The sequence below is a fragment of the Nilaparvata lugens genome, chromosome 6 (assembly GCF_014356525.2).
Source record: "Nilaparvata lugens isolate BPH chromosome 6, ASM1435652v1, whole genome shotgun sequence".
Classification (NCBI taxonomy): Eukaryota; Metazoa; Arthropoda; class Insecta; order Hemiptera; family Delphacidae; genus Nilaparvata; species Nilaparvata lugens.
The window spans coordinates 16014376-16040255 of NC_052509.1; the positions used below are offsets into that span (position 1 = coordinate 16014376).

Consider the following 25880-nt stretch of genomic DNA (forward strand, 5'->3'; position numbering starts at 1 on the left):
GAGAGTTATTGATGTATCTGAAAAACAATACGGTACATATTTACTGGAAAATATCAATTATACTATTATTTTTTTATTATTTAATAAACTACCCTTTTACTCGTGATTTTCAAGTAATCTATATTAATAATTTCCAGTGTTCAGGTGACAGCTGTTGATCAATCGTATCACCTCGTCTTTGACTCTTGTAGATGATGTGAATCAGACTCAAAACTCAAGTAGGCTAGATGAATCAGTTACGATACCCCAATAAACTGAGCTACTGTAAGTATAGAACAAATTCATTTTCTCAAACGATGAAACTTATGAAATCCAACCATCTTAGCGAATGATATCATGGATTCCAAATACTTTTCCTTATATTATTCTATCCACTACTGCTTGGAATACCCTTCCATAATCTTTCCTGGAAAAAATTGAACTCTATTCATCTTTGTCAGTTCTGACGGGAACAAAACTGATGAAAACCCGAAGAAATGAAAGGGAACGTCACAAAATAATCTTATTTAGCCTTTGAAATCATTTACACAATACTTTAATATTTTTACTACCTTTTATTTATTCAATCAATGAATACTTACAGTTATGGTACAAATGTTTGCTTAAGATTAATAACGGTGTGATAAATGTATCTAGTAACACATTGTTTCAATAAATCGGTAATAGAACAAACTAACTTCCCAGCCATCGGTCCTTTAGATCCAGGAAGGTCCAAATCGGTATCCACTTGAAAGACATTTTCAATAACTTTTACCTCTATCTTTAAATAAAAATCAATCAATCTACACAACAATTATCTGATTGATCACCTGCATTGATAGGCTCTTTATACATTGGTGCTTGTATTTTATATTGTAGTTCTGATATTTTAATATATTGTTTGGATACGTAAGGGAAGTCCAAAACCAATTTTTCATGCAAAATTTCCTTGTGCTAGATATAGAGTGGCCCAAAATTTTCGGTTGATTTTCCGACAAATCCTGTAAAATTCGCTCCCGCCTTTGTTTAAATTATTAAATTCCTAATAAAATGAGATAATTTGAAACTCTCTAACTTTAATGAGTACTGAGTTGAAATTTTTCAAAAGTGAGTGAAATTTTGAGAAAAAAACAATTATGATCAACATGTTTTTGATCAACAATATCTTCCGATTGCTTCCATTCAAATGTATAATTCAAAATCACTCTGGGCGTATTTTTGTGCTCTACAATCTGAGACCAGGTAGAGCGCTCTATCTCATATATATATATAGATTTCCAGGTACACCCGACAAAAATGCTCCTTATATTATTTTGAATAACACTTGAGTTTCAGCTATAACCAACTCCATTGTCATCACATTGAGATTTCGCACAATTGAATGAGTTCATAAGATCATATTCTATGAGAATCACCCGTTAGATGCACTTATTTCACTCACTTTTGAAAAATTTCAACTCAGTGCTCATTGAAGTAAGAGAGTTTCGAATGATTTCATTTTATTAGGAATTTAAACAAAGGCGGGAGCGAATTTTACAGGATTTGGCGGAAAATGAATGGTTCTGGACTTCTCTTATGTATCCAAACAATGTATTAAACAATTAGAACTACAATGTACAATACAAGCACACCCCTTTTTCATGTCTATATTGACTGCACACTATGATGATTACAAATGAAACAATGCCAGATTTTCTTTCACCCTAAAGAAAAGACGCCCAATAGAAAACACATATTTTTGGATATAATTACTCTCTATTTCAGCTATACCGTTGATAGTCTTCTATCTAACTATTCTTCAATTATTATAGAAGATGACAATAATTTTATTCAGAAAACGATGACAATGATTACTCTTGAAACTATTACCTTCAAAGCTAACCGATAATTATTGGTTCTCCTTCATATTATAATGATAATAATCTCTTAGGAAAATGAGAGGGTTCAAAATGATGTTTTTATTCCTATTCCTGTAGTGGATAGTTATGAATATTTAATACGGTATAGTGCTGAACGATCTCTGTATGCGAAATGATATTAGACGGATGTTTCATTTCGCAGTAGGATTCCTTATTTACAGGGAGAAGTTTTTACCAAGACGATTGGTTTTTTAAAACTGCATGAAATCTGTCTATCATTTAAAATTCCATAGTAGATTTAAGATTTGAAGAGAAATTGATAGTAAAACATTAGAAAGTCTGGAGAAGAACTTTAAAAATTTGACTAACTTCTGTCTACGCAATGGATTCATTGGAAGAGGTGGGGTTTCTTTAGTTTAAAAAACTACCACATAAATTCAATTCTACTTGAAGTTACCACTAAACTTTAGTGAACTATCGACACTATTATACAGAATGGGGCTCGCTGTTAAAAGCGTCGCAGTTTTAAAGCAAATTGAGAAAATAAGAAATGTTTGAACAGAAATTCATTTTTTCTTCAAGGCATGATGCATGTGTCCGATTGCGCGTGCACATTGATTTTAAATTGAAGCCTCTGTCGGCTGTTGTGTCTTTTTGGCTATTTCATGCATTCATACATCAGTCTAGGCTAGGCTATCTATAGTGAGGTCCACGCTATAATGACAGTATTTGATCAACTTTGGTTTTGCTATCCTTGTCTATCATTTGACAAAGCCGGTGGTACTATCCTTTTCTAGGTCCACAACGATGCCCATTATGTTTTTGACAGTGTAGAAATATAATTAATTCAGAGAATCGGCATCGCTATTCTTCTATCTTTATCCACTGCCATTATAACGTGTACCTCACTATAGAAGGCATATGCGTCGGTACATCGTGTATTGTATCAACCAAAGACCTTAAAGAGGTATCTTTAGGTCTTTAAGGTATTTGGTATCAGCTGTGTCTCGATAAAGAACGTCATGTTATGGTTTACCTCATTTGTTGTTTTGTGTGGAATTGTTTTTTTCAAATGCAAATGATTTGAAAAAAATCTTGTATTTAATATTATTTCCTCTGTACATTAAGGTAAGGGTCAATGCTGCAAATACGTTTTTATAGTTACTAAGTCATTAACTAGTGACCCCTTGGTTGGAAAACTCGCTCAAGAATTTTGTATTGTAATCTTTGAAACACGTAAATTTAAATTATACAGAGCTGGTGAAAACTATGGAAACAGCTAAATATTTCTATTAAAAGAATAATTAGATACTAGGTTTCATTATGGACCTATTTTAAATGAAAAATATTTTTATCGCTTAGTCCAATCAAGAAAAGGGTATAGAGGGAAAAGTTGGGAAGACAATTTTTGACCCCGCAGTTCTGTTTAGGGTAGTAAGGAGGTAAATATATCAAAATTCTCCACCCCTACCCCCTGTGCTAAGGGGGTGGAGGTGGTTTAAAGGTACCATTTTTCGATTTCTCGCATAAAACTCAAAAACTATGTATCCTAAGGACTTGACTGTCTTATAACAAATTGAAGCTTACATAATTTCCTACAATATTCATTCTACAACTTTTTTTATATCTCCACTAGTTTTCGAAATATCCGCTCTTGAAGGTGTGACATTTTTGAAAAATACACGTTTGCCACCAATTTTTTTTATTTTTGCTCTTATAACTTTTTAAAAATCGACGGGAAAAATCCATGCTGATTATGAGCTTATAAGGCATTAAATTATCTTCAATTTGATGTATAATTCCACGCTTTCACGAATTTCCCTGCACCTTTTGCAACAGCTTTAGTGTTGAGTGTGAAATCTCCATTCTTGCAACAATAGACCAATTGATAATGGAATTTGGAGGAAATGTTTTAAAGAAAATTTTGGACTTTGCAGTCTTGTTGAAACTAGTTAGGAGGAGAACATTTTGGAAATTTCTCATTCCTAACTCATGTGCTAAGGGGACTCACTAGCGCTCGTTCAAATAGTACTGTGTCCGATCAGTCACATCATGCACGAGTATAACCCACCTTCCTAACCTATGAAATTGCCTACTGGTACAGGAGTGAGAATATTTTTTATCCGTTTTAGGGCACCATGGATAAGGCTTACTTTCTGGATGGATATAATACCATAGAGAAACAATAGCATAAGTAGATATCCCATGGTATAGGGCGTTTATGTCGCAAGTTTTACTGTTATCTCAAGCCTATAGTCCACGTAGTTCTTTTCCGTGAAGCTTTATGACGCTGGAAGTCTCTCATATTGTGCCGTCCATACACTCTTACCCGGTCCAAACAGTAAAAATCGACAGTAATCGGCTTGAGATAACAGTAAAAGTTGCGACATAAACGCCCTATACCATGGGATATCTACTCATGCTATTGTTTTTCTATGATAATACACACAGAGCTCTCAATGAGATATTATTGCTCTTAGTGATTCTGATGGACTTAACAGTGATGATGCAGAAACTATACTGATGATTCAAAAATTGATCTTATACTACCCAATGACACTTTACAAATTGATGAATCCGCAATAAAAAATAATACACATTTGGATCCTGATGAAGAACTTCAATTACTTTTGGAGCAGTATGAACTTCAAAGGAATGCAGAGAAGAGTTTAGTAATAAAACTGGAGTCGATATTTCAGCACTAGAATCTCTAGCAAGTATGATTACTCAGCCTGGACCTTCAAATGGTAAGAGAAGATCGGTCAGCCACCGTTCCATCACAAAGCCAGCAATTGTCAATCAAACAAGCTCCAAACGAAGCAAACATACTTATTATTTCAGAAGGAATAAAAAGTATGACTTGGAAGAAAGGCTCCTGTATTCGTGATGAGGAATGCATAGATTTCAGATGTGATACCACTCTTCCACAAGAAGTATTAGACTTCGATAGTCCATTTAGCTTCTTCTCCTACTTCTTCAAGGGAGAACTTATTCAACATATTTTGGAGCAAACTGTGATATATATAGTGCTGAATCCGATCCAGAAAAGCTAATCGATATCACATCCAAAGAATAATAATAATATTTATTGACCAATAAGTACATAATATTATACAATAGGCTTTGTCACTTTGTGAGGGCGCAACACGCGATCCAGTCAAACGTATTACAAATTAAGATTACAAATTAATTACCAGTCCAGTATTGATGTCAGTAAGATTAAGATACTCTTCAGAAGTCTTGCAATACTTTGGTATCATCCTCATTCTTTCTTCAGTAGTCACCTGCAAAAATTTTCGTCACTACTGGAATCTAGATATTGGCAATCAAATTATTTCAAATACCATGATATGTAATCGTTTTGAAAAAGTACGACAGTTCCTGCATTTCAATGATAATGGGCGTATGGAGGCAAAAATCATCCAAACTATGATTAACTTGACAAAATTCGTCCAGTCATTGATTTCCCGAAGAGAAGATTTCTGTCTGTGCCAATGGAGGAATGTCTTAGTGTGGATGAACAAATCTGTGCTACAAAAGCCAAACCTAAAGCCATCACCTCAAAGTTCACATGCCTTCAAAGCCTAATAAATATGGCTATATACTTTTTTTAATCTGTGGAGTTTCTAGCTTTGCATATGATTTTTAAATTTATACAGGATCTGAACGAGACAGTATTCTGAAACCAGGAGAGAAGGACTCAGGAGCAAGCAGTAATGTTGTTATGTGACTTGCTTGTACGATGCCAGACAACTTGAATCACAAAGTAGGCCTATACTTTGATCATTATCCCAACTCGGCTCACCTACAAGTTTTTCTTCTTGGGAGAGGAATTTTATCCCTTTGAAAAGTGAGAAGAAATCGACTTCCAAACTCAAGTCTTTATTAAGAAGTTAAAATGACAAAACAAAATAGGGGATTTGTTGAAAATTCGTTGCATCTGTAGATACATGACATCTCATAGTCACTATTTGGAAGGATAACAAAACGGTAACTCTACTATCAACATACAAAGGATCGCTTCCAATGATTGAAGTGTCTAGATATGACAGGAAGGAGAGAAAGCGTGTACCTGTACCTTGCCCAAGTGTGATCATTAAATATAATAAACATATGGGTGGGGTTGATCAACTTGATTCCCTATTAGATCGGTATCATATCTTGATGAGAACAAAAAGTGGTATTTCAGTCTTTTTTACCACTTTGTTGATCTGGCAGTGATAAATATCTAGCTCTTGTACAGGAAAGTCCTTGAAATGAAAAATGGGACAAGAAAAGGAGAAATGAAACTGGTTGATTTTTGAACTGAACTAGCCATTATTACTATGTGCGAACTTGGACAAAGAAACCAACAAACACGGAGGAGGCCAAGAAGTGATGAAATTGTTGATTGTTTATGTAGACGACAAGTTCAAAACCACCCACCAGGAGATGGGTTGCTTCGACCATTGGCCCCCGCACACTGAGAAAAAATCAAGACAATATGCTGAAAATGTAACATTGCACTCTGCTTGAACGGAAATAAAAATTGTTTCATTTCTTATCACGGAAAGTAGATTGTTGTGAGTGAGAGTTAGTTAGAGTATTATTATACAACATGATGTAATTTTAATATAATTTTATGATTTGTATCAGAAGTCGATTGTTGTTATTTGATTCATTGCTCAATCTGACTGCATGATGCGTCTGATTGGAACCAACATTCTTTGTTCTACTGCAGGATGCATGCTATGTTCATTAACAACCAAATTTTTGATTTTGCATACATTTTCAAAATAATTAATGAAAACTTTAAAATTTCAACTTGAAAATGACCTAAGTTAGGGTCGAAACTAGTCGTTGAACTATTTTGAAGTTAAAAAAAATAAAGGGTACTACAAAATTTTTATATTGTTTTCATTAATTTGTTCAAGTAGCCCATGTAAGTGAAGTGTTTTTAATTTTCAAAATATTACTTGACTTTTTATTGAATTATTTTTCCTAATATTGTTAGAAGTATTACCAAATTGGAAAACTTATTTTTCAAGATTAACAATCATGAATTGTAGGGTTGAAAATTTCAAGGATCACAGTTAGAACTTTATTAAACTTTTTTTGTTATTATGTATCTTACTACATTAAAAATTAACGGTTTCAGAAATTACTTTCAATACAACTAAATTCTGAATGAACAGAAATATTTTCTAATAACATATTTTATTAGAGCTACTTAATTTGTTAGTTGAAAAATAATCTCATTGTACATTAAAAAAAACCCCAAGAAATCATGAAAATGGATTGAACATCCGAAACGTAGTTTTTTTTTAATAAACCAGTTTATTGAAATGAATATTATTTTTCTGTTTCAGAGCTACAAAAAATTGGATAAAATAATTAATGGTCTACTAAAACATCTAGCTTTCCTTCAATACTATCCACGTGAATCAGTTTCCATGCGTGGCAATCTTCTATTTTCATTCATGGTTTTGATGACACTTGCACCGGCCATGAGAATGTATGGAAACTTTCAAACATGGAATTTCAACTATCGAGTATCTGTTCTAGACAATTTTATATTCTCAATAGGTGTTCTTTTTGCATCAATAGACGTATTTTTAATGTCAGAGAGATTTGAAAGTGTTGTAAATCTGACCAAATCGAAATTTAAATTGGAAACAATTGATTTGGACTCAGATTTTCTACAAGACAAAATAAATCTTGTTAAGAATATTACAGAGGATGTTTCTAAAAATACTCTTTACCTCATTTATGTCATGCTATTCTTTTTCACAAGTTTTTCGTTAATACCATTATCCGGTTTCATTTTTTATCTTCTTCAGTTAAAATCAGCGGAAAATCTTTCTCGGCCTTTCTCTTTGCATTCATATTTCAATGTTCCTTCTTTTATCCCCGAATTTGTTGAAAATCTTGTTTTAACTTCAATAGAACTATTCGGCATTTACTATACTATGGCGGTAACGACTAATATACATGCATTACAATCACTCTCGATAAATATTTTAATTGGTGATATGAAATTGTTTCAACTGAATGTTGAGGAGGTCGATGAGTGTTTTGAGCAAATTTTGAAGTCGGAAAAATATGAAGATGCTCCAGCTTTAGCAAGGAAAACAATGGAAAATAAGCTGCGTTTAGCGACCAGGAATCTTGTTATACATCATATAAAAATATTTAGGTGAGTTAAGTTTTGTGTTAATTAAATGAAATATATTGTTACTGGATTTCGTATTGATTTTGCTAATTGAACGAGCGTTAGCGAACGCGATAGCGACTTACTAGAGCCCAAAGTAGTTTTCTGTCTGTTTGTATGTTCGACAAGAACTTTAGAAAGAATTGGTCAATCAGCTTCAAATTTTAAACCCGATTTCTTCGAACCTTATTACAGGTCAAGTTCGTTGGACAACAAAATTGATTCACTCCTTCGTCCTTTTTTAGGATATAAAAATAACATTGAAAGTGCATATGAAAAAAAATAGTTTTAATTTATCATTATTTATCAGTCAGCTGAAATTATTTGCATGCTATTTCTGTTATTATTTTTCATTCATTTAAGAAGCTGATGCTATTATTTGGCAGTTGTCAGACAGACAGACTTTATGCGGCGACACATGATTTCAGCTGAATAATAAACAACATTTATTTAAGTTCTATATTAACTCGCTTCTGTTAACGTCTGTCTGCCTGTCTGTAACATACACGTAATTAATATTACTACTTGTGATAGCAGTTGCTATGACAATTTTTTTTTTTGTTCTAAGTATTAAAATGTGAGTAGAAGCTATTATTAGGCCCATTTCACACCAAAGCTGGGCCGGGCCGGGCCGTGCCGAGCGGAATCGGCCGGAGGCGGATCGACCGAGCGGAATCTGCCTGCGTTCGCACTGAAACCGATTCACTCAGTAGGTTTTCTAGCCTTGTAGTGAGAACTCACTACGTGGGAAGATCGAACTAAACTGAAAGAAGGCAGAATCCTCTTGGCCGAAAACGCTCGAGTTGGGCGTCAAGCCGACTGCACAAATCCACTCGGCTCGGCCCAGCACCGCTAGGCTCGGCCCGGCGTTGATTTGAATGCTCCTGATTATATCCTGCATAGTTAGCGCGCACGCGGATTCCGCTCAGCTCGGCCCAGCTTTGGTGTGAAACCCCACTTAGTGGGGTCGTCATTCAAGTGTTATAATGGTAATAATTTAAAAATGGTATAATTTGTTATTATGGTAATATTGTGTTAACTTATATTGAGTCTACTCGTACTTATACATATTTTACAGTAGTAAAGCAAAAAAGCAAAACTCTGGCATAAAATCTACATTTTTAGCACACAATTCAATATTGTAGAACAAGAGTCTGGATGCTACACCAAAAGCCCTATGTCTCTAGCAATCATATTATCCGAAATTCTATATTTTTAAGTAACTCCAATCTCATTTTCTTGATTCAGGAAAGTGGAACAATTGAATTACGGATCGAATTTCCGAATATTCTATGTAAACTGTTACATGTGCTTACAGATTGTGTTTGGAATATCTATATTTTTGGTGAGTATCAATATTCCAATTAAAAAATGTACTCACTAACATAATTATTATTTATTTATAAATAAAATATAAATCTCAGTACCCTTTTAAATTATTTTGTCACAACATGTTTGGGACATTAATCCATTTTCAAGTGTATATTTATATTATAGTATTTATTATATATTTAGTCTGAGCAATGCCCTATAATAGGAACATTCGCAAGTGTCTGCAGACGACTGCATCAAGTCACATTCACGATTGAGTAGGCAGTAATAAATAAAAAAATTAATAAGCAATTCACTATTATTATTATTTAATTTTATGTTATTACTCTTATTATTTATTATTAAAAGTGGTAGTAGACTTTTATATAGTTATTATATACTAGCATGTAACCCGTGCTCCGCAATGGTCTATTTTAAAACGATGTAATCAAATCTTGAATAATTGAAAATAGGCCTATAATTATCCTACGTTAATTAAGAATCTATATAAAAATTTCATGTTAATCAGTCCAGTAGTTGAGACGTGATGATGCGTCAGACATAATAATTGTCCTATCCCGTACGTGTATGAAGCCAGTTCTTTCCTTTATTATAGTATCAAAATTGATTTATTTTCACTTTAACTTTGTACATTCAATCTTGTTGAAACTTTTTGAAAGAGGTGAAGAAGATACACATTTCACTCAAAACTATTTCTTTGCAGAAAGGTGAATTAATCAACAAAATAAAATACGGCTTTATGACAATTACAATTGTAATTGTGGAATATTTTTTCAGTCAGAATGGACAATTATTACAGAATGAGGTAAGAGTCATTATCATTATTAAAATCGTAATAGTAGATTATCATCTTGTTAGAATTTATCTCAAAGATTATTTGATTCACTCTACTTGAGTTAAATTGATTATATTGTCATTTTTCTTTGTCCCATCATGATTCCAGAGAATACTGAACACTAACAGCTATTATAGTCCTGGACTTATTAACTAATACTAAGATGACTGTCACTAAAACTAATTCTTGAAAAAATTATTTAATAAAATATACTTTTTATTCCACATTTATGACTGTACTAACGATGGCCTCACACTTAGAACAATCATCAAGTACTCGTAGTTCTGTGAACAGTAGACCTCACGCAGTATTGCTTCTCCAGTCATCTGTGTAAATGCATGCAATGAATAATATACACTTGTCAGCTGATTGATTATGAATAATTCTATATTCTGATTAATCCTATCTTCAGAGTGGATGATATAATAATTATAGTGATATTGGAGTATGGAGGAAATTCCTTTTCCTTTAATATTATCCTTATAATAAAAAATTTCAAAAAACCTTGTGTATACATCGACGCGCAGTTAAAAAAGGAATATTCCTGCCAAATCTCATAGAATTCTATCAACGCGTTTGGCCGTAAATGCGTTACATACATACAGACGAAAGAAAATCCGATTTAAAACATAGACCTCACTGCGTTCGGTCAAATTACAAATTAAATATATGTTTTGAATTGCTGCGATTGAATGAATTTATTACTATTACATAATATGTCATCTCAATTATGAACTTTGAAGAAGTTTGATAGCAAGAACATTATTCATTACTATTTTTCAACAGGGAGAACAGCTAAAAATGGCTTTATATGACAGTAGATGGATCGGAAAACCAAGGTGGTTCATCAGAGCGCTACAAATCCTCATGCTAAGGAGCAACAAATTACCAAAAGTCGGCCTTCTAAACATATTTACACTCAACAGAAACAACATGACTGAGGTGAGTTTTCTTCATAGTCTCTTATTTTTTCATTTGTTTTCAAATTGTGTCAAAATCTGTTATATTTGAAGATATTTTAAATCTGAAGATAACATTTTCCTTATCAAGAATCTTATAAGTACAACATTAACATGATATTCTTTTCTGTTGATATACATAATTTAAGATTTACATAAACAGATAGTACCTATTTATTTTTTGCTCACCAATGACCAATCTGTAGTGTTGATACATTGAACACTATACAGATTGGTCATGGTTACTCTTATGAATTTGATGTGATCCTAATTTCCGACTTGTAAGATTTTTATCGACTTTGAGTACTATTCAGATTTATCCACAAAATCCAAATTCCTTTTTTTCGAACTTGCTTGGTCTACCTTTCCTTTTAAATTGCAGGAAGTATATAATTATGAATACATTTTTGCAAATAATTAAATTAATAATGGCAATCTTGAAAATGATTTTGTAAATAATAATAATAATAATAATAATTTTCGTTGTCTTTGATACTCAAATTGAATGAACATTAAAAAAAATATATGTATTAATCGAGTGGACAAGAAACAGATAAAATATATAATGTTGAATGTGAAAAATATTATTATTGGTTTTGTGACAATGATATCTACTGGAAATTATTACTTTGTAAATATATTAAATTTTCAGGTTATCCGAGGAGCATATTCCTATTTTAATTTGTTGAATAAGTTTTCATAATAACAGAATAATCATGTTGAAAAGAAATTGCTGGTGATGCCAATTACGTTTGAAAATATGTTATCAGAAATTCGTCAAGAAAAATCTCCACGAAGACAGGAAATGTGCAATGAAAAACTTAGAATTGATGACCAATTTCTAATTGAATGAGGAAGGACTTGTTGATTAGCCTCAGGATAAAATTGGCACTTTTAAATTGTAGTCTACTATTAGAATTGTAATGCTATTATTAGCATTAATGATTAACAACTAGGTTATCAACAAAGGCAAAGTATTTCATACAATTACAAATTTATATAATAATAATCGTGTTACGTTTTTCTTGTACTGGATAATATTTTACAAAAGCTAATAATTTATTTAGCTCAACAACATTCGGAGGAATAACAATTTCAAAGAAAAATATTATCTATTAAGATCAGTGATTCTCAAATGAACCTGAATTGAATGGAGAATAATGATAATTCAGTGGTGTTTTGAGAATGAAGTCCACTTTCATGAATTTGTCTTGAAAGAGATAGCCTATTTTGTTCATAATATGATTCTATATTTTATTCGAACTAATAAAACTATCATAAGTTATTTATAGGTTTGAGTAAAATGCATTAGAATTTAATACGAGGTACCATACATAGGTAATTAGCTTTAAAGTAATTAATAAATCAGCGCGTATAATTCTAGTTTTTTTTGTATAATAACTTTGCTATCATGATTACACATCTACTTCCGACATTCCACCGACTAATATAGTTGACACAGAGAAATGAAATATGATTTCATATTTTTGGGTTTGCATGCGACTGAGCAATTAGTTCCGGCAGGATTGAGCAGCACGCTAGAGCAATTAGAGCCATTGTTAGCTCTACCTTCAACGGGTCGACACTTGTGGCGTTTGTCCATTATTTCACCTGGTGAGAAAGTGATGAATTCATGAGCAGAACTAAACAAAATATAAGGGAAAGTAATTGGATTTCAGAGTGCAAAACACAAGCATATCACTTGTTTCTTGAGGAACATATTATTATAATATTTAGGGCCGGTTTCCGAGCTCGGGATTTAGCTAAGTTCTAGGCCCGGTTGCACTAAAGCCGGTTAAATTTTAACCGTGATTAATTTCACGAGAACCAATCAGAGAAGGCCTTTCTAATAAGACGGCTTCTCTGATTGGATCTCATGGGATTAATCACGATTAAAATTTAACCGGCTTTTATGCAACCGGGACCTGGACTTTAAACAGCTGGAGTCAGAAAATTGGCTTTCCGAAATGGGGCGTAGTCGTAATTTTTATGATAATATTCATTTTCTCATTTCTATAATTGGTAACGTTTTTCCTTGACGAAATGAAACATTCCTAAATAATTCAAAATATCTGAAACTTTACACTATTTTCTCTTTATTTTATTTTGTGTTCAATTTTCTAATTTTTCGAAATTTAATTTAAACGTGGACTACGACTACGCCCCGTTTCGTACAGCCAATTTTCAGACTCCAGCTGTTTAAAATCTAGAACTTAGCTAAATCCCGAGCTCGAAAACCGGCCCTTGGTATATTGAAGGAGGAATTAAGCTTAACAAAAATCCAATATTTCTATTATACATCTCATTCTTCTAATTTCTGTGTGCTTGTAGTAACCAAATAAGTTACTAAATCCAATCGGAGATGAACTGGATTGAAAAACGTACCGGTATCAATCGGTGATACTGTACCGTGAAATGGAGTGATAGTGGATATAGTGCTTGCTTGGCAGCCTAGAGGTCCCGAGTTCAAACCCGGATATAGACAAAAGTTTTAAGCCAGATTACCCCCGTATTATTGGATGGGAATGGGAACGTTTAACTGCCGGTCCCGGCTGATATAAAATAATAACAGTAGTGAGGCCATTGACGACGGCTCAAATTATTATAGCCTACTCAGGTGAGGTGGAATAAACTCCATTAGAGACTTTCCACTAATAAAAGCCATACTCTCGATTATTATTATTAATCAGACAAACTTATATATTATTATTGATCAGAAATTGGAAAAAAATTATACTGCTGGACTTCATTTTGATTATCGACATAATATACCACAGTAAATTTAATAAAAACAATATTATAAAACTTGTAGTACCCTTTATTATGAAAAACTTTTAAATCTTTAATATTGTTTTTATTAATTTATACAAAAGTAGCCCATATAAGTAAAGTGTTTTCACAGTAAATTTATATGAAAATGTAAAGAACCGGTATATAAAAATGAAAAGAACACCGATGCTCTTGAAAAATTGGTCAAGTTTAATAATTTAACTTATTATTAAAATTTATTTTTAAGAACTAGAATTAATCAATTGGAAATAATATTCATTCTACCCAATTTCATGGCTTTTGCTGTGTTTTTTAGTATTTCACCACGTATTTTATCATTTTGGGCAAGGTATTTTAAGTATTTGGTTGCTAATTCTGATTGACTACTTCATGTATTCTATGTATCTATGGTTATTAATTCTATATGATATAGCAAATAACAGGTGAAATCTAGATCTTCAACTTTCATAAGATGTTATGTTCAAACAAAATATAAATTGAAAACTAAGCTATATCTTGGCATTTATTGTAAACTTTAGGTAGAGTGATGCATAAAATAATATTAGTTGCATACTGAAATTGCTTAACAGTGATGAGTATTCTAGTCGAGATCAATGTGAAAGATTATATTTCGAGGTCTATTTGACCTCAAACTATTTGAAACCATTTGAGGTCAAATGAACCTTTACTCCTTGGGAGAAGTATCACATCCCAAGTCAATACACGTGTCTCAGGTCTATAGATTTGTTTAGGAAAGTGCTCTAGCTGAATCAGTGACACCAAATGGACGATCCTTGTTGTACAGTCTACTGTTTGTGTGAACGTACTCATCATAATTATAATGATATTTGCATGTGGGTTGGGAGAAGACACATCTATGGTCCATCTACCGTGACCGCTATATAGCATAACTGTCACCTATTTACAACCTCATTCATCTTTTGTTATTTGTTCATTGATGAGAGGCACGTCAACATCTCTACTACCGAGTCACACGTAAAAAGGTGAGTTTCCTATTCATTCTGTTATCTATTCATTTTTCCACATACATAATAATTTCAATTGAAATATTGTTAATTACGTTACAAAACATAAGCGGAAATTATTACGAGCACGAGTCAATAACTATTGTAAACATTAATGAATAATATATATAATAGTTTTTGTAAATGAAAATTGAACCTGATGTGTAACAATAACATTCTTCAGATTGAAATTGAAGAGAAATTGCATTTATTGAAATGCTAATTAATGAATAATTCGCAGCATTTATTTTGGATTTTACTTTTATAATAATTATCAATAACTTTCTTTTTATTTTCAGTTTTCAACAATAGACTTTACCATGACTCATGACAAAGTTTTAATGGCATCAGCTCTACTAATATTGTGCCTATCATTACTGACTAAGGATGTGAAAGCACAAGAATCTGGCTCGAATCACATAAGGTCAAGAATGAGAGAACGCAGATGTGAGTATAACTTATTCAAGGATCGACTTGTATCAAGTTTTTCAACACATATTTCAGATCAAAAAATTTACTCATAATACTGTACGGTATTAGTTCCTCGTTTTTAAGTTTGTTTTGTTCATGCTTCAATTGATTTTTTCTATACCACATAAACAGCTTATAATTCAACGTATCAACAAACTTCCACCGAATATTTGTACAGTATTATGAACAAGCAACGCTCTAGGTACATATCAATGAGAATGGGTATTAGTCCAGTCACTATATACATTGGTGCATGCAATTTATATTGTAGCTCTGATTTTTAAATATATTATTTGGGTAAATAAGAGAAGTCCAGAACCAATTTCTTCATGCAAAATTACCTTGTGCTAGATACAGGGTGGCCCAAAAACCTCGTATTTTCGGCTCATTTTCCAGTTTTCAGCTATTTCTGCCAAATCTCGTAATCGGACAGAAAAATTTGCTCTCGCCTTTTTTCTGGAATATGAAATTCTGAATCAAATGAGATCATTCAAAACTCTCTATCTCCAATGAGTACTGAGTTATGATTTTTCAAAAATGAGTGAAATTTGAAGAGAAAAACAATTTTTGATCAATTTTAGATTTTGATCAACAATATCTTCCGATTGTTACCATTTAGATGTATAATGATAATTCAAAATCCCTCTGGGCATATTTTTGTGCTCTACAATCTGAGATCAGGTAGAGCGCTCTATCTCATATAGATTTCCAGGTATACCTGACAACAATGCTCCTTGTATTGTGAAAAACACAAAACTAATTTTCAGCTTCAACCATCATCACCAACTACATAGTCTTCACATTGATATTTCGCACAATGACATAAGTTCATAAGATTATACGAGGTTTTTGGGCCACCCTGTATCTAGCACAAGGAAATTTTGCATGAAGAAATTGGTTCCGGACTTCTCCTATGTACCCAAATAATATATTAAAAAATCAGAACTTCAATATAAATTGCAAGCACACCCCCTTTTTTATGTCTATATGGACTGGACTATATTGGTGCAGATGCTGGTTGAAAAAACTTGATTTTCCTATCTTTCAGTAGACCCGCTTGTATGTGAAGAAGTGTTCATAAAAAACTCCTCCATTCAATCTTGGATGCCCATCAAATTATTGAAAGTGCGATTTCTGTGCTTATGCATGCAAATAAAAAACAACACCAACTAGAGGCTACTCATTTGATAAAATGTAAAATACAATTTTATAAACACTTTCAATACTTAAACTACGACATAGCAGTCTGATTTTTATGATTAAAGCTATTAGCTTCTACTCACATTTGTGGAGCGCTTTCGGACGCCAAGTCCTTTTTCAACACTGTTTTACACTTCTGTTATTATTTATCACAATTATATAGTGTTATCGATACAATGATTTATCATAGTTATATATTATTATTATAAATTTATAATAAGAGATACCTAATATGGAATTAATCCCATAAATCGATGCCACTGGAATCAGACAGCATCAGCTAGCTCTCAATCAAATCACGTCAAATAAAATTATCTATTCACTTCATGAAACAATTTTTTCAAACAAAATAAAAAAAATCAATTATTTTCGTTGTCATTAGGTTTGACCTGAACTTCTAGGTACTTCACTGTGGAGGTATATGTTCTTCTCAACATTCAATCAATAATTAGCTCGTCAATAATAATTACTCATTTTAACGCAATCAATGTATTTATTTCACAAATGAACATAACATGAAATAAAAAAGCACAAATAAGAAAAGTGCCTACACTTTCCTAAACTAATATAAAACTTTCCAAATTACCTACATTAGAAGGAGATCTTTCCTTCTTACGATTTATATTAATTAGATTATGTTCAATTACATTATTACTTTGATTGATTCATTGGTTACATTGGATTACTTTGATTGGATCATCAACAAATAATGATTAAGATACAAGGATGAATGAATGTTTTTTTTCAGTTTTGCCTTTCTTCACTGTGGTGCAATTCCCGAACCAGGACTGCAAGGCGCTGACTGGGGACAATGGTACCTGCATGTCTCAGTACGAATGCAAGGCCAGTGGAGGCATTCCAAGTGGAATTTGCGCCAATAATTTCGGTGTTTGCTGTTTGTGTGAGTACTTACTTACTTATCCTTGTGCTACAGCCCGATGTGGGCTTTGGCCTCCTCCACAATCATCCTCCAACTATCTCTGTCTTCCGCCTTCCTTCTCCAGCCCCTGACACCCAACGCTCTCAGGTCCCTCTCTACATCCTGCTTCCATCGCACTCTTGGCCTTCCTCTTCTTCTAACTGCATCTAAATTTTCATTTAACATGACTTTTTGCATCCTATTCTCAGTCATTCTAGTCACGTGTCCCAACCAGCTTATCCTTCTAGCCTTGATGAAACGAAGAATATTCTTGCCTTGCAGAATTGTTTCTATTTCTCGGTTCTTCCTCAGTCTCCACGCACCATTCTCATACACTGGGCCATATATCCTCCTCACTATCTTCCTCTCGAAGACCATCAGAGCTTTGCTTTCTTCTTGCAGAATTGTCCATGCTTCGCTGCCGTATGTGACAATTGGTCTTATCAGAGTAGTGTATATTCTCATTTTTGTGCTCCTGGTGAGGAGTTTTGATTTTAGTAGTCTACTATTCGCAAAGTATGCGTTTGTGTGAGTAACATTTGCAATATTAGAGCTATAGGTTTCTAGAATTTGAATAGTTATTTGCATGAATGAAGGAATAAAGTAAATCAATAATTTGACTTCATCTTTCATATACTATGAGTTTTTAGTCTAATTTTCAAAAAGTGATAAGAGTAAGTTATAGCATAGAGAAACAATAGCGTGAGTAGATATCCCATGGCATAGGGAATTTATGTCACAACTTTTACTGTTATCTCAAGCCGATTACTGTCGATTATTGTCAATTTTTACTGTTTTGTTGGGGTGATAGTGTATGAACGGCACAATTTGAGAGACTACCAGCGTCACACAGCTGCATAGGAAAGAACTATGTGAACTATCGGCTTGGAATAACAGTAAAACTTGCGACATAAACGCCCTATACCATGGGATATTTACTATGCTATCGTTTCTCTATGGTTATAGTGTGTATGATAATTTGTCAAGAAATGTTTTGTTGATGTGATGAATTTGTTTGATGATAATGATAAAAAAACAAAAATACTTTTTTTTAATTTCATCTTTTCTTCATTCATTAAGGTATTGATTTTTTCCAGTGTCTTGTGAAAATTTAATCGTGGAAATAGGATGCACTTTCAATCAATCGCCTATGATGTAGATAGCCTATGTTCAGTTGACAGGATTTTTGACTAAAACATACAATCATTGTTCTCAATAAGTACGGTACCTTTTTTATTTATTCATAGACAATAGATAAAATCTAGGTGAGAACATCAAGCATTCACCCTTACCTGTTTTTAAGCTTAATTTAAAATAAACAGTCCAGAGGTAAACATTTCTGAGTGAATTTCAGGCTGTTTGTGTGTAAAATTCTGTACCTATACATTTAATCTTCAGAATTTATTTTTCTGTTACTATTATTAGAGATAATATTATATATTCCAGATAGCAGATAAAAAATAGTCTCATATACAACACTGGAATGATATTCTATTCTCTTGACAAAAACACACTTTTGGCAGTTAATTATGCTTATGCCTATTCCCACTTGAGCTATGGGACAATTATTTGGGGGAATTCAGTTGATAGCCACAAAATCTTTATTATTCAGAAGAAAATATTAAGAGTGATTTGTGGATTACGAGCAAGAGACTCTTGTAAAATGTATTTTAAAGACCTTGACATTCTTACACTGCCTTCTATATACTTATATCAATTGCTAGTTTTTGTTAAACTAAACATTCATCAATTTCACTTGTGCACAAATAACCATGAGTACAATACGCGTCATAGAAACCTGATTGCCTACCCAATTCATAGGCGCACATTCATGGAAAAAACTCCCTTTTACGCCGGAATGAGATTTTACTATAAACTACCAGCAGCCATTAGAGACATAAATTCGGTAAAAATTTTCAAAAAAGCAGTCAGAAAATTTCTAATTGAAAAAACCGTGTACTCCATTTCAGAATTTTAATTTAGTAGAATAGATATATAGACAATATAAACAATTATTTTCTATACATTAAGGCATTGTATAATCATGCATTTTTTATTATTATTTTATTTGACAATACTGTATAGTAATTATATAATAGTTTAGATTTAGTAATATTGACGTCACCAGTCATATGAGTGAAACTCAAAAACTTGATGTAAGTGACAATGAATAAATAAATATAATTTTGTTTGTTTCTAGTTATGGTGACTTGCGGAGAAACTTCAAACCGCAACGGTTCATATTTTGTGAATAAAAATTATCCAGCACCCAATGATGAGACTGGATCATGCCAGATTACGCTCAGAAAGGCTCATCCAGATGTATGCCAATACAGGTAACTTTTATATTTTTTTAAGTTCATAAGAATACATAGATAAGAAGATTTTGTTCATGAAACTTTCTCAAAGATCATTTCAAATCTGAAAAATTGATTCACTCAAAAACTGTAAAATCATGCCAAATTATCGAAATTACTAATTTGATGTTGATCTGTATGGATTATTTTTTCCACTAGTTGATTTAGATCTCCTCTTATTACAACCGTCCGAATCATCATGGAGGCTCATTAATGTCAATGGACCTAGATATATGTTCCTCTATGAAAAATGAAGTCAATTTGATTACAGTACATTCTATTAATTCCGCCATCATTTATTTTTATGAAATACGAATAATTTGAAAGTGACCTATACAGAATATATGTTATGCTTTCTAGAAAATAAAATTAATAGAAATATCGTATAATGTGTATGTCATTAAATTAAGTAACGATAGATTACCACCAATTGCAATGCATAGTGTGTAGGCTATTATTTTTTCAAATTGCAGGCTATATGTGTCAAAAATGTGATAAAAAATGTGATATCATCTACAATAGGAAATGATATAAATTGAAATATTGGAAAAGTGAATCTTCTCTGTACTATCTGTTCTCCTAATTTGCCTATCCACTATCTGTACAATCTAAAGTCTTTCTGTATAATGTTGTCTTTCAACAGGATAGATTTCATTCAATTCTCGTTGAGTGGACCTGAGCAAGTGAATCACCTGTGCAACAGTGACCAGTTCCTGGTTTCTGGTAGCAGTCCAGTGCCTCCTATATGTGGAAAAAACACAGGAAGTCACAGTAGGTATAACATACTTAGTTATACAAATTGTGCAAATTATGTTTCATCAATCAGACTCTTATAGGAAGTGACACCAATGTTGACTACATATTTATATAGTATTCAGTAGAGAAATGGAAAGACAATTGATTTGATTTTGTGCTGTATAAATAAAAGTTAAAGTTTATCAATAAATAAATTATTTTTTAAAAAACAATTTTATTCATTACAAAACATTACAAAGTTTAACATGAGGTCCGTTCGCTATGTGCGCTAGCGAGGAACTGAGCTCTGAATACAATATTGTCTTCCACTATGACTATGCTGACTAAACAAGTTAACTGTGATTCTATGCAGTTTTCACTCATATAACTTAAATGAATGAAATAGTCTATTCCTTTATAGTTTTTTTTCTTCTAAGAATTCATAGTTTCACATTATCGGTTTTATAAGGAAATGCAATCGATATCAAGATCTTGTATGTCTGATGTCAATCAATCGAATTAGGCTAGGCAAACATCAGTTAGTCAAGACAAGACAAGACATGATCAGACACGCTTAGTCACAATACTTCACATTGTTGCTTATGACGCAACAATGAAATTAGACATGTCTTCATAAGCAACTATGTGAAGTATTGTGACTGAACGTGTCTGATCATGTCTTGTCTTGACTAACTGGTATGCGCCTAGCCTTAGGCACGCTAATGAAAAAACGTTCATTCAATAGAATATTTTCTATTTTTGCGATACTCTCTTGTACCGGTACCTTCTTTGTACCGGTTCTTGTCAAGTATTATTTTTATTCACTTGCTTATTTTCTGTTCTAGTTTACGTAGATGCCGGTGACTTGGGATTGCCAGTAATGTTGACAATCATCACTAGTGGAGCCTCGTTTTCTAGGAACTGGAAAATGCGAATCAGTCAAATTCCTTGCAATTCAAACATGAAAGGTATGTTCACCTTAGCTCTACCTAAGATTATGTTCGCCATATCAGCTACAGCATACTCTTAGCACAGATTACAATAATTTTTTAACCCAATCTATCAATCTCTCAAATTATTTTTCAATAATAATTACTAATTTAAAAACTGCAAATGATAACAAATAAGTAAGAACTAGTTTTGGTCTGCATTAAAATATGTATTTGCATTATAGAGAATATGTATCAGGATTGATACGTGTATCAAATCAATATAAAATACTAAAGTATCTTCCTCCAAAATACTCGAAAAGCGTCCAGGAAGTTTGACAACGCCTATATTATAATAACTTGAATTAAGGCAGTTCGGTACACTTTTTTCTTATTTAAATTGGATAATCTTTTTTAATATAATTGTAAAAATCATTATAAGAGTGAGAAAAAGTGGCAACTGAAATTTTCAAGTGGTCTAATAAGCGAGTTATGGGTTGTTAAAAGTGATAACTCCAGATCATAAACGGTTTCGAACTTTCCATTGGAATTTTTTTAATACATTCAGTACATCATTGGCTTTGTTCTAATAAGTGCTAACTTTCCAGATTTCGTTTTATTTCCAGATCATAAACGGTTTCTACTATATTAACAGAACTTCTCTTAAAAATTCAAAAAATGTATCTTTTCAAACTAAAACATTTTATTCCCCATATCGTTCATAAATAAAAAAGTAACATTTTTTGTAAATTCGATAACTTGTTTATTTTGGCATTAATCACGAAAAACGCATATTAGAACAAAGCCAATGATGTACTGAATGTATTAGAAAAAATTCCAATGGAAAGTTCGAAACCGTTTATGATCTGGAGTTATCACTTTCAACAACCCATAACTCGCTTATTAGACCACTTGAAAATTTCAGTTGCCACTTTTTCTCACTCTTATAATGATCTTGAAAATAAAAATTATATTGAAAATGATTATCCAATTCAAATAAGAAAAAAAGTGTATCGAACAGCGTTAATTCATTGCCATGTCAAGTCAAAATTAATTATTTAAAAATTATTTTAACATACATGCTGTGATACTAGAGTATCCCATAATTTAAGTTGTTTTCCCATGACAAAGCACTTGGAAAATCGAAAAATTGTATTTGTGTTGCCAGCTGAAGACGGATGTTTGCAGTATTACAGTGGCGTTTCGGGCCAAATCAAGTCGTTCAACTACGAGCCCAACTCTGGCCTGCAGTTGTCCAACCAGGACTACACCATGTGCATTCGCTCTGAGAGAAATTTCTGCAGCATCCAGTACAGTGCTTGTCCTGATCTAGGTAACTAATTCAAGTTCATTACAAGCTAAATAGTTGGAAATATTAATTTTAAAATTTAACATGTTTTTGAGAAATATATCTTCTATAAATATAATTTGTTGGTGTTGTAGAAAGTATTTATGTCGGCCTTGAAGCGAATGCACACAGCAACACACTGACGTATGCAGACATACCCAGAAAAAATCAAACGTCTGCACGCAGAAGTGAGCAGACCTATTGCATAAAGTTAGACGTCTGTGTGCCGTTGCACCATTAGAACACCCGGGGAGGGATTTTTCCTCAGTCTGTCTGAATACATTCGACTATTGCTATTAGAATATTAAACTTGTTTTTGGTCCTGCAAATTTATTTTATCTTATATGTGAATATTTCCTATTTTAGTAATAATAATGTGAAATATTTCTTCTATGTTTGGTTTTGAAGCATCTAAATTTAAAAATCTACTTTGTGGAAATAATTAAGGATGGGCAGAAAATTTTGTGAAGTGAACAACTACAAGGCTTAACCTGTTTCGGACTATGTGTAACCTTATCTAAATTTGGGTGAGGAATAGCACAAGGTTAACTAATTTTTTCTCTCCCTATCATTTCGATGATGTACTTATTGTATGAATCAATAAAGAATAAAATGAATAAAGAATTGCTGTGTGCGATACGTTAGCCTTTACACCAGGAGTGCTAGGGTCTAGGGGTTGAACTGTGTGGCCAATGATATAAGAAAATATCTGCTGAAATACTTTCACTTCAAGATGTTTATATATTTATTGATTTGGAATTTATTAAAATACTTGGAAATAAATAATAGGCTTTCAATCTAAAACTATTTCTTTCCTAATTTCCTGACATCATGATGTGTATTCAATACAAAAACTAATCAATTGATGCTCAAAATATGGTGAAATCTTCAAATGCAAAGTCAAAATTACTTTTTGAATACCATTCTTGCAATACCATATTTTCCTTTTTTTATGTTATTGGCACATCATGTTTCAACTTATTATAACCATTTTCACGTGCACATCGTAGAAATAATTTCCAAGTGCTTTAATCAAATATAAAAAGGGCACTTGACAATTTTTATTTCATTTGAAGAATTGTGGTAGCTCAATATAGAAAAAGTGAATACCATTTCACTTGAATTAGATTTGGAAGAAACTAACAACTGCAGAGCTTTTCACTTATATGAATTTGATAAGAAATGTTGTAATAATTTGGTGAATTATGTTTTGAGTGAACAACCGCAGCCACGCTTTCACATTGACGTCGAACACGTTGGGCCAAAACTCGGTACCCAGCAATGTGGGAAGCAGCTGCAACTCAGACTTCCTCATCATCCCGTGTGTGACGTCGAGTCAGTCGCGCAGCTGCGTCGACCGCATCTGTGGAGGCACCATGTCTGTCGATTCCACTACCAACGAAGCTGTTCTCACAAGTTAGTACAACATTCATCTCATTCAATTTCATCACTTGGTGCCGTTTGCACACTGCCAGTTTAAACGAAAGTTCATTCTCAACTGAATTAAATCCATATCAAGTCTTGTATGTTATAAAGTATTTAATTACGAGTTTGATCCACCAGCTGATTAAATTCAGTTTAAGCCTTGACTGTGGAAACGGCCCTTGGGTGCACCTGAGGATGTCTGCAAAACTATAAAATTTCTTCCAATTGACAGTTTCTTATCAGTTTACGCTTTTAAGAGGATTCTGAACCACTAAGAGCCATATGCACCATCTACGTTTAACGCTAAACCACGTTTACATGTAGATATGGTTGCATTTACCATAATGTGTTTCATACTCATCTAATATCAGCTGTTTGTTTAAACCCCTTATTAAACAAATTATGGTAAATACAACCATATCTAAAAGTAAACATGGTTTAGCGTTAAACGTAGATGATGCATGTGGCCCTTAGTGGTTCAGAATACTCTTAAAAGCGTAAACTGATCACAAACTGTTCATTGGAAGGAGTTTTATAGTTTTGCTTTCCAATGAATTTGAATTGCTATTCATGAGAGCAAGGGGGAGCCGATGTGATGAAGGATGTTGTGATGTGTCAATATTGAAAGTACTAATATAAAAGTGAAAGAAGTGCTTTATAACGTCAAGTAATTACCAATGGTTTAAGTTAGGATGAAAACCTTTGGAGAAGAAGCTTAAACTGTTTGTCAAGTTTCATGCTTGTGAAATTATGGAGTTATGTATTAGATCATGATACAGATCTAACAAATTATTAATAATTCAAAGAAGAAAATATTTTTTGAAATTATTGTTTCACATTGATGTGAAGGCGTCAACCGACAAGGGTTGCTATCAGTCTGATGATGCTAAAGCTATGGTCGTGCATCTTGAGTCTATTACTACTTTGAAGTTATAGTAAGTTATTAAGTGCTACATTTAACCAGTAGAGGAAAGCATGAATCTTCATCGTCATATGGGCATCACTTTCACCTAGTTAGGTTTCAGCATATTAACCAATTGACTTTCTTCAATTTTTCATAATTTTCCAATATTTCCCTTGATATCTCATCATTATTTCATTTTTTTTTCAGGTAACGTGAAACCATTCCGCATATCATTCCATTCAAACAATGTTGAAGCACCTAACGATATGGGAAACAGAGGCTTTTGCATTGAATATGTTCAACAGCCTTGCACTAATAATTTGGTACAATATATTAATGGTAATAATTTCTAGTACAAATAATCACATTGATGAAGCTTAAAAGCTTGTATTATTAATGTTAACTTAAGTTCATTGTTTTGAATTGTTGTTACACGTTGTTTGTTATTTTCAGTAAAATTTTAATTCATATATTTCAATTAAGTGGTTTCTTTCGAATTTTACTTTATTTCCATCAATAAACCTAATTTAATGTTTTTACTGTAACCTTTTAATGGAAGGAAAACAACATGCTTTCAAAATATATTATTATACTATTCATCCAATATCTCCGTTTCTATCCACAGAGATGGAGAGGTTATAGTT

At 32.6% G+C, this 25880-nt stretch overlaps 1 protein-coding gene across 4 annotated transcripts; it reads left to right on the forward strand.

Moving 5' to 3' along the window:
* Positions 1-137: 137 nt before the first annotated feature.
* On the forward strand, positions 138-25714 carry LOC111049045 (cubilin). Of its 4 annotated transcripts, none has more exons than XM_039430242.1 (14): positions 138-264; positions 7187-8013; positions 9277-9373; positions 10064-10165; positions 10982-11137; positions 14676-14927; positions 15248-15395; positions 17368-17520; positions 19739-19874; positions 20539-20666; positions 21476-21598; positions 22728-22892; positions 24123-24323; positions 25444-25714. In XM_039430242.1, the coding sequence occupies exons 7-14, from the start codon at positions 15269-15271 to the stop codon at positions 25587-25589; spliced, it is 1179 nt and encodes a 392-aa protein (XP_039286176.1). In that variant the 5' UTR covers positions 138-264; positions 7187-8013; positions 9277-9373; positions 10064-10165; positions 10982-11137; positions 14676-14927; positions 15248-15268; the 3' UTR covers positions 25590-25714. The 4 variants fall into 4 exon arrangements, with proteins under 4 accessions (XP_039286176.1, XP_039286177.1, XP_022191995.2 ...); XM_039430243.1 differs by having other exon boundaries at positions 7187-7403; XM_039430244.1 differs by lacking the exons at positions 138-264; positions 7187-8013; positions 9277-9373; positions 10064-10165; positions 10982-11137 and having other exon boundaries at positions 14781-14927; positions 25444-25709.
* Positions 25715-25880: the final 166 nt, after the last annotated feature.

Coding starts and splice junctions, on each gene's coding strand:
- LOC111049045 (XM_039430242.1), top strand. CDS start 15,269: ATGACTCATGACAAAGTTTTAATGGCATCAGCTCTACTAATATTGTGC. Junction 19,875..20,538: donor CCAGATGTATGCCAATACAG/GTAACTTTTATA, acceptor GTCTTTCAACAG/GATAGATTTCATTCAATTCT. Junction 22,893..24,122: donor CAGTGCTTGTCCTGATCTAG/GTAACTAATTCA, acceptor TTATGTTTTGAG/TGAACAACCGCAGCCACGCT.